General features: G+C 41.6%; 1 protein-coding gene across 1 annotated transcript in view; it reads right to left on the bottom strand.

Annotated features, from left to right (window-relative positions):
* Positions 1-289: 289 nt before the first annotated feature.
* The window catches only part of STOX2 (storkhead box 2), a 68,681-nt gene continuing 58,768 nt past the window's right edge, over positions 290-10,202 (bottom strand). The window contains exons 3-4 of the mRNA XM_009891781.1: positions 5,219-7,484; positions 290-575 (exon numbers count right to left, since the gene is read on the bottom strand). Coding sequence (XP_009890083.1) covers positions 380-575; positions 5,219-7,484 — 2,462 coding nt within the window. The 3' untranslated portion in view covers positions 290-379. The remainder of the gene's footprint in view (positions 576-5,218; positions 7,485-10,202) is intronic.

Consider the following 10,202-nt stretch of genomic DNA (forward strand, 5'->3'; position numbering starts at 1 on the left):
GCCTCTGACCGGGGGCATCACACATCTGTGGCATTTTTTTAAAATGAAGTTGGCAACTGCATGGACATTGAAAATGCAGATTACACTTACAGTGTCTAGACTTTCATATATGTGCTCAGTTACAATTAAGTGAAGCAAAAAGTGTACATATTATCCCTACTGCTATTCTGTTGCTACAGAGCCGCAAATGTGAAAAGCAATACCTTGAAATAAAGATTTCTTTGTTGCCCCTAGTCTACATAGCAGCACAGTTTAAGTAAACACTAAAACTGTGGTTGAGATGCTTTTCTTTATTTTTCCCCAAAGATGTAAACATCAGTCCCAGTGTCGTAAACTTTGCTGTATAGGACGAGACGGAAGATCTGAGGCAGGATGACTATCAGACACTAGTGACAGAAGCTTGCAGGCAGTTAGCAGGTTTCTGCAGTTTCTCAGCTTCACTTGTCGGCGGGTCTGCAGTGGCTCGGAAGTTGAACATTGGGCCTGCGCCACCGTGTGCAGGGCTCAGAGCGGGGTTCTGACGTCTGTTGCTTTCAACAATACTTGAAGTGTTGGATGCCAGGCTCTCACGAGTACTAGAATGGAAAAGAAATATATATACACACTCATATATGACATGCCTATATATCTATCGACCAGACAGGAAAGGAGAATAGAGTGTTTTATAATAGGCTTCCTGTGTTTGTATGTAATGTCACATCAACGAACCATCTCATTTTGACGGTACACATATGTTCCTCCAAAATGGGTTCCAGAGGTACTCCGCAGTCATCATACTGTAACACAGGTATAGCACTAAGCAGAGCTGAAGCTGTCACACAAACGGTAAGCTGAACCAGTATCAAGCATCTGGATTTTTCAACCAAGGAAATAGCTTCCATCTTGTACGTGGAATATATTAATTTTCTTTCCTGACTGGTGCATTTTTGCACAAAGTAACTTCATTGAATCAGCTCTGTGACAAGGCAGAGCTAGGAGAGTAATCATGCAACACAGCTGCCTCTGTTGTCTCCTCTTCTACCTGTGTCTTTGTACACAAAATATTAACTAAGAATGCTATTTTACATTAAACCCACAATGCTTCTAAACACCACACTTCAATTTTGCTTTGCAGCTGAGACAATTGCAACTTAAGAGACGATGACAAATCTTAACTGCCTGGCCTGCCATCATGCCCTAAACAAGGAGTGCTGCTATTTCATTCATAAAAGGGACAATATTCCTTTAGTTCTAACATAGAGTTTATCCACGGGAGTGACAGGACACTCAGCACTTTTAAAGACTAAGACTTCTAATGATACATGTAATTATGAATGCAGAGGAGCCTGTATTTTAGTCTACAGCTTTAAAAAAACTCAGCCAAGATATGCTAGGGCTAGTTTTACCTCTACTAGTCTTTTTGTTCTCTTTCCACTCTTAACAATTTTTGATCTCCAAATAATGTGTTCCTGTGCAGAAAGAGATTCGGTTTTCAAATAGCCATGTGGTCCCTGGTTATGTATCCTTCACCTGTATCCCTACTTCTTTGCAAAATGACATCATCACTTGCTATAGAGATGTTTACAGTATAATTTAGAGGACTGAGCGGGTCTGTTAAATAAGCACTAGAAACAAACACACTAATGACAGTGTTTCTTAGTCAGTTTAAAGTCAACCTAAATTTACCTGCTACTGAAAGGGGCAGCTCTTGCCTGCCTTGTGTGGACCTGACCCTGCCACATGTTCCTGCTGCTTCCCTGATGCTGAGCCTTGCAGCCAGCCAGATCAGGGACCGCTCTCAGTTAAATACTAGCCCTAAGAAAAAAAAAAAAAGGAAAAAAAAAAAAAAGATTAGTGCTAGCATCAGGGGAAGAGTAGGAATGCACAGCTTTGGATGTGGCAGGGGGGAAATGTGTCAGTGCACAGCACAGGGGAAGGAAGAAACACCTTGTGTAGTTGTAGGGCAGATTTAAATCATCTTGAACTGACTGAATCTGGAAAAACAGTGATGCTTTAAGGAAAACTCCTGTAGATCTTTTAAATGTATTAAAATGGTATTGATGACTTTCTGCCAATTATCGCCTTATTGTCAGTAGTTCCAAACAGCTACGATGGGTGATGCACATAGTAAGAGACCTCTGTGAGCTGCAATGACATATGGTGCACTTCTGTGGCACGTGGTTTGATTCCTCTCCATCGGCTTTTTAATGAAAATAGATGCAACATTTGTTTTTCAGAGATCACTCAGTATTGTAGCATTCTTTATGGGACCACCAATTCCAGATCTTCAAACATTTTCAATTCTGATATTACAAACTGACCATTACAACATATATACACAAAGACTGCAGTGAGAATTTCGCATGCAGAGTAATGCCAAAATTAGCTCTTTCTTTAGGTGACAAAAGAGCAGCAGTATTATATAACCTCTAAAAATAAAGGAATAAAATTACTATTGACAGCTAACATTTACTATATACAACTTGCATAAAAGCAATGAACAAAATACTGTGAGGCTGCTTTCCCAATGGCGTTAGGTTCACGAATTTCACACACAAAATACTTTTGAAGTCAAATGACTATTGCAAATCTCTTTAACTAGATCCTGGTTGTTGTTTTTTTTTTTTTAAATGACCCTTTTTTTTTTTTTTTTCCCCTCCAATTTGTCACGCTTTAAAAATAGACTTTTTCTTTCACAATGTAGAACTGGTAATTTTGATTCCCCAAGCAACACTGCACGCTCCACTTTGAATGAGAAGATACCACCACCCCCTCAGGAAGTCAAGAGTTACAACATCGGTGGAGGCTAGAAGTCTACCTGAGGAACACCACTACACGAACGTCTTGTTCCTATCCTCTTCCCTAGGCATCTGCTAATGGACACTGTCAGATCTAGGTGAACCTTACCAGATGGATGCTGGATAGCTTTTTTCTATTTCCTGAAAAAGGCCTGTGGAATACATTTTTTCTTACAGGGTAGGAAAGTAGTAACAGCATGGTAATTACAGCCAAAGGGCTGAAATTCACCCCCAGCTCAATTTATTTTTATGGACTTAAACCAAGGAGTGACCAATACTCAGCAAAATCATCCAATTTAATCATCTTGATGCAAAGCTCATCAAAAAACCTTTGAAATATCCAGACTATACGCTGATCTTACAAAACAAATACACAAGAAAACCCTACAAGATGTTGCCTTTTTTTTTTAAAAAAAAAAAAAAGCCTACTTTATGTGGCCTTGCCAAAAAAAGACATTTGTTAATAAAGTAAACAGTAAAATAAAATAAAAAAAAAGGATGTGTGGGACACAATCTTTATTAAAAGCTGCTTATCTGTTTCCCTTTTGATCTAAACCAAGTGGTATAGCAGAACTAAATCCAGCAGGCTCGCCATGTTCTGTTCTCTGCCAGCTAAATTTAAGATTAACATCAACAGAAATCTTAGCTTTTGTGTAAATAATTAGGGAAGGAAGTGTCTGCCTTTGCATTAACGAGAAACGCAAGCTTGATATTCAGCTAGCATGCAGCTAGCAAAATAGTAGTCCAAGAACTGAATTTTAGGCAGTCGACATCCTACCCTGGAGGTGAAACGCACTCTGCAGAGTGAGACAGGCTGGGCAAGAAGCAAACACCACCATATACTCCCCTACAAACACTGACCACAAGTAGAGCACTTCAACTGAACAAAAAGATTACATTTTAAAAAGAACAGTGCAAATAGCCTCATACAACAGTTGTATGTGAGAAAGATGCCAAGCATCTGCAGAACAATCAATAACAGGAACAAATTCAAAACCTCCTCCTTTTTCAAGCTGGAGTCAGTGTAAGTGGTACAATTTGCTCACATGGTTTTTATTCAACTTTTTTACTCAGAAAAATTATACATATGTTAAAAGCCTGCTCTAGTCTGATGATCACTGCATGCTGCAGCAAGCCCAGTAACTGCTGCCTTGTCATTAACATCAAGTGGGAGTAGCCACCAAATCCAAAGGAATTTATTTCAGAGTGACATGACTTCAACTGAAAATGAAATTTAGTCCTGTGCAGAAGCAGGAAATCCTTCACATGCCTTTCTGACAGCCTTTGCTATAGATTAAAAAAGATATATAATTCTGAGGAATAAGAACACCTTCTACTGGAGGGGGGGGGGAAGTGGGGCAACAAAACAAAAAAAAAACCAACCCAAAACCCCAACATTTTCTTTCACCTGATACAAATCCAGTCTTGGAGGTTTTATTTTTAAACACAGGCAATAAATAATTTAAGCTTAAGTAAGACACTGTAAGAGAACTACTGTGTTCTTAGAGTCATTGTTCTGAACTCTGATGGGTTGCTATCCAGGGCAAACAAAACCAGGCAAGCTCCATTCCAGCAGGGACCTAGGACGGTCAGAGGCCAGAGAGAGAAGAAAGAAGGCTCGAGTCAAGGATTCTTAACCTGAAAATGAGCTTGTGAAATCTTCAGGGCAGGGAACGCACCAGCAACTCCCTCCTCCCTACACCTGTAAAACTCCTAGCACACTGAGACTTCCACGATGTCTGAGATCCCTGGAATGGAAATGACTAACCAGCACCACCACACGCAATCGTCTGGACTCTTTTCCCAAGTACCTTAGGCAAAGTACCTCTCTCTCTGCTGATGCAGCACTGGGTCACCTCTGAAGTTCAAACATCCTGAGCACTTTCAGCCATGTGGGGGAAGCGGCTGTTCTGGTCTCACCAGTTTGCTATGGTGACAGATACACTTCCAAAATTTTTGATGAAAACAAACAAAAAAGCCCAAACCCAAAACAATCATCATGTTTGTTGTTTTTTTGTTGTTTTGTTTTTTTTTTTTTGTCTGAACCAAAACTAATGCCACCTAGTCATGTCTAGTCTTTCAATTAGTCTTGTTGATGGTATCTTAGAGGCAAAGGGAAGGGGGAGTATGCAGGAGCTCATCCTTTCTATTCTAAATGCAAACACAAGTTTAATACAGGAAAAAAAGAATACAGGGAGGTTTTCAGCAAACAGAAAACGAACTAATACAGAGTCAAAGCCGCAAATGGTCATTGGTTCCTTACGGTATAGTGGGAAACCCACACATCTGAACAGCAGATCCCAGAGCTGTAGAAAACACTGTCTGAAAACGTGTGAAATGGTTTAATAGGGCCCTATGTTCTGCCACCAGTATCACACACACATACAACTAAAAACGGAACTTTCTAGTCTGTAAAGCTGCAATGAATGTGACAGTCCTACCGTGGAGAGTTGAACCCGCTGTCCACAGTAATGCTGCTGCTGTCCATGCTGTCCAGGCGGGCTGAGTGGGTGGCTCTCTGGTTGTTGCTGTTTTCTGTTTCCTTCGGGGCGAGAAGAGTAAGATTCTTCTCAAACTTTCGCTGCAGGTCCCTCTCCTTTTCTCTCTCCAGGAGCCACTGCATCGTGCCGACATCATCCCTGTTCTTTTCTTCCTCGGGATTTTTGTTGGTTCCTTCTTCCGAGTCGTCATCATCAGATACGTTGTAGTAGTCGAAGGAGGCCTCCTGGTTCCCAGTTGTCTCTTGCTGTCTCTGTGAAACGGGCATGACTTGTGTGACTGAGGTTACTATCGCTTGTTCAAGTTTCTCACATCTGACCGGCAATGTGTCAGAGGGGGTCTTTTGATGGGGCTTTAGCAGGGGTGCGCTAGACTTATGATAACTATTCACAGAAAGAGAGTTGTGCAGAGGTTTAAAGAGTGTATCCTTGCTAAATATTTCTTTCCTTTTATCAAGGCTGCTTGATTCAGCACTATGGTGTTGAACCAGCCGCCCGTTTGCAATCACCTCTGGAGTTTGGCCAGCAACCGCTGAACCACTGCTTGGGCCCTTTGGGGACTCCTCTTTGTGCACCCCAGGCTCCCTAGCAATGTGTTGAGACTGTCTTTCTACGGGAGTCATTTTTTTGAGCCCATCTGTCCCTGTCAGCGTGTCATGATCCTCTTTGTTCTTTCCCAGTGGTGATGGAGCAGTAAGCACAGTCTCACTGGATGTGTTGCACTGAAAATAGTCATCGACCGCAGATTTTGTTGTGCAGGAGTTGAGCTCGCTATACGATGGCAAATTCTCTGAAGGCTTGCTTTGTTCCAACAGGCTACAAGAACTGGGGGTTTCTACACTGCCACTAGCTATTTCAGGGATGCAAGTCTCTTTGTAGCTTGCAGATGAAATCAGAGCCCTTTGATGACTGAGCGACTGAGATGGCCTTAAGGTACTATCATCAATGTAAGTTTGGCTAGTTGTTTGGTCATCTGGGCTACAGCCTTCACCTATGTCTTCAGGTGTGCTTAAGGTAGCCGAGCCCAGAGGTCCCTTGGAGTTATCCATGGATCTAGACCTTTCTTTAGCCTTACTGGACCGCTCATTCCTCGATCTTCTATCCTGTGTATGGCTGTGGCTCCGATGGACCTTGGAGTGGGAGCTTCCCCTAGAAGGTTCAGGGAAAGGCATTTCAGTTCTTCTTTTGGCCAGCTCACCAGACACATCCCACTCAGGTGTCATGGGAAAGTGAGATTCAATCATGTTAGGATTGCTGTGCATTATAAAATTATCTCCCTTGTGTTCTATTATAAAACAGCCTTCCCGTGGGGATCGAGTCAAGGGATCGTAGAACTCATACTCCCTTTCAGCAGGTATATCCAAATGAGAGCCATCTGATGGGTCTCCTTTGGACACCCGAGTCTTGCTGTGTGACCTCGATTTCCCATGAGACTTTCTGTGATTCCTGCTCTTTTTACTTCGTCCACTGTGGTGAGCTGAAGATCCTGCTTTGCTGCGCTGAGCTTTTTCTTCTTCAAGTTTCTTCATTAGTGCAGTGTGCCTCATGACATTTTCCACAGTCAAGTCTGGGTTAATGCGCCTGATAATCTCCATTTCTACCTCTCTAGGTATAGTGGTAGGGGTGTCCTCATCCCTTAGTGGCCACTCCTCTGGAGGAAACTGGGCAGAGAAATTTGCCAACTGTTTTGTCTTGTCCTTCTTAAAACTTAATCGGAATAATTTGAGTCCAAATTTCTTCGACTGCTTTTCTACATCCTTAGGCTTTGTGAGTGTCTCTGCTTTGTAAGAAAAATTGACAGTACTTTTACTTTTCTCAGTAGGTGGGACCTGACATAATGAAGGAGGACAGTATGAGTCTTTACAGTCTTTTGCTGATTTCCTCTGTAGGGTAGATGCATGCATGCTGTGCATGTCTTCTCTGCAACAATGGCAGGAGTCGCAGTGGTTTTTGGGTAGTGTTCGGTCCCTGACGCATCCCGAGGTGGAGGGAGTTATAGTTCCTTGTTGTGGAGAGGTACATTGAGACCTGTCAGGTATCCTCTCATCCAAATGGTACCACTTACTGTTAGTTCTTATGAGAGATGGTGTTATAAAGTAAGTCTGTGGGGTTACAATGAAATAACCATCTGGAGTTGGGTATATTTTCCTCTCCCGTACAAGCATATTCAAGGTATGTCGAAGGATTTCCGGACTGGGTGTTGGAACTCCTGGAAATGACAGTAAACACATATCAGGGAGTGCATAAAACCACACAGGACTCTCTGGCTCTCCCCTCCCCAACAGAAAGCTGTTTTCTCCAATGTGCAAGCCTGGAATATGCTGAACAAACAACTCCAGCAAAGCACTTTGTTAGGCATTCTCCTCTCTGTTTGTTTTTCCACTTATCTCCTATACTCCAGACATATTAATTATTAATTAAATAGAAAGGGGGCCATTAATCGAGTGTTACCAAAAAAAAAAAAAAAAAAGAGAACTTCTAGTTACTTCCATTGCGCAGGTGACCTTAAGCTACAAGACAGAATGACTGGATATCAAAGGGTATCAGGGGAAACATTTCACTTTTATTCTTCCAACTAAATATTTATATCCCAGTTCAGCAGAACTATTTATTATAGTTCCCAGTCACATATAAAAGAGTGGTTATTTGTTACTTTGGATGCCTAAGTTGTTCTTCCACAGCAGAATTCTACACAGGAAAAAAAACATTCTCCCAAACCACCCCTTTGTCACAAACTTGATCGAACTGACTTCCTCTCCCATTAAACATGTTTTAACTAAAACAGCTGCTCCAAAAAAGACATGCCTTGAATGATAGTTCATCTTACCCAGACTTTTCCACTACCCTGGAAGTTACAGATTTAGCTCCTAAACATTTCCTTCTGAGAGTTCCCTGCCTTTCATGTGAGATGCGAGGGACACTACCTAAGTGCATATATCACATACTGTGAGGAGGACAAGTATGACAACCCTGCATCAATGCCACATCAGCCACATGGTAGACCTGGCATTGTGAGCCTGGTCATTCCCACTACCACTACTCCTGGTGCAGGACCAAGTCTTCAATACTTTATTAGATAAATTATCAAGTGAGCATGCAGTGGAGAGGAATAAATTTCACCTAGAGCTAAGAGATTTCGTTCACAAGCTGGTTTAAAAAAAAATATCTTTATGCTCACTAAGAAATAAAAATCTTTCAAAATTTTCAGTGGAAAAAGCTATCTTCAACCAACATTTTGTTGAACTAAAATGCATTTTAATTTTAACTTAATACTGGGTACTGACCTGGTTTACAGTTTTAGAACTAGAGAAATTTTTTTCAAAGTTTGGATGGTCTATTTTAAACTAAAAAAAGTTAGTATTATTTGCTCTGGGTCTTAGTTTTCTTTTCAATAAAACTAATTTAGAAAAAAAATAGAATCAGAGAGTGACTTAGGTTGGAAGGGATCTCAGGAAATCATCTAGTCAATGCCTCTACCCATAGCCAGGCCAATTTAGATTAGGTTGGTCAGGGCCTTATCAAGTCAAACTCCATCTTCAAGAACAGAAACTCCATGGAATTATGCATACAAAACCATTTCAACAAAGTATGTACTTTTCACAAAAATACATAAGGGAAAAATCTCAAACAGGTGTACCTGTCACAAACACAGTATCGTGAGTAGCACATAGTGTCTGGTCACCAACTCTTCTCCCACATGTCAAAGGCTGGAGCCTGCAAGCTCCCTGACCTCCTTGTGTTAGCAAACATGAGGATGAGAACAAGGGCTCTGGCACTATCACCAGCACCCCATCAAACAATTAGCCACAAGAAATAGAGAAGTTGTACTAATTCCTTAACTCACCCTCTTCTTGCTACTGGGTTGCAGGCAACATAGTAAGTATTCCTATGTCTGGCTTTGAATGTTGTTTGAATTTAGAGACATGACCATACTGCTCACATCCAGTAATATCTGTAACTAAAAATCTTACAATGGAAACAGCAAAGTGTTAGGAATAACATGGACACATGAGTGCAAGCAGTTACAACAGAGAAGGTGCCAGGGGGAAGTACATCGGGGCAGTAAATATATTTCATGCACAGTCGATTGGGGCTGATTCAGACACAGGAAGGAAAAGAGGCAAAGAAAGGATACAACTGGAGAGAATAAATGACACTGAAAATTGGAAAGAACGCGCAAATGAAATGGAGAATCGGGAACATGCATTTTCTCCCCTTCTCATGTGAGTGTCTACAATTTATGTGATAATCCTAGAGAGAGTAACAAAGACCCCCAGAAATTCTGGATGAACCAACGTGCCAGAAATAGTAACAGACGGGAAAAGCCAAAATCCAGAGAGCCAGAGGAAAAAAGGACTACCTAACCCAGAGTCCTGAATTTCGCTGCACTGAAGTAAACAATACAGTGAGCTTCCTCTGGATTCTGAGGCAGTGGCAACTGGAGAGCAGGCCTCCCTCTGCATGAGCTTTCAGTAAAGCACAGGAACACGAAGAGTGATTTCAATTCCCATAACAACCAGCGGTCATCATCTAACCTCTTCTGTCCTGCGGTGGAGCTGTTATGGCTGCCTGTGTAACACCACCCCTTTTACATTACGCCTTGCATCACCAAAAGAAGTGGATGACCTTGAACTCAAGCTCATGTGCTTCTCCATCCTGTGCTGGAAATGTACCGCAGGGTCAAATCCCGGTCCAACTGAGATGCACCTGCTATGCAGCAGCCAACCTCTCTTCCTGCCTCTAAACCTGACCGATACATTGCATTTTCCAGAAGCTTACATGTAAATACCTCAACATATACATACCTTTGTCTTTGGAAACTTGGTCCTTCATCCTTATTTTACTTAAAGATTTTTTTTAACACGCTATTTCAAAAACATCAGAACAAAAATAAAACAGAGGAAAACATTCTCCTGGGAGTTTATAG

Source organism: Charadrius vociferus, unplaced genomic scaffold (assembly GCF_000708025.1).
Source record: "Charadrius vociferus isolate BGI_N301 unplaced genomic scaffold, ASM70802v2 scaffold478, whole genome shotgun sequence".
Lineage (NCBI taxonomy): Eukaryota > Metazoa > Chordata > Aves > Charadriiformes > Charadriidae > Charadrius > Charadrius vociferus.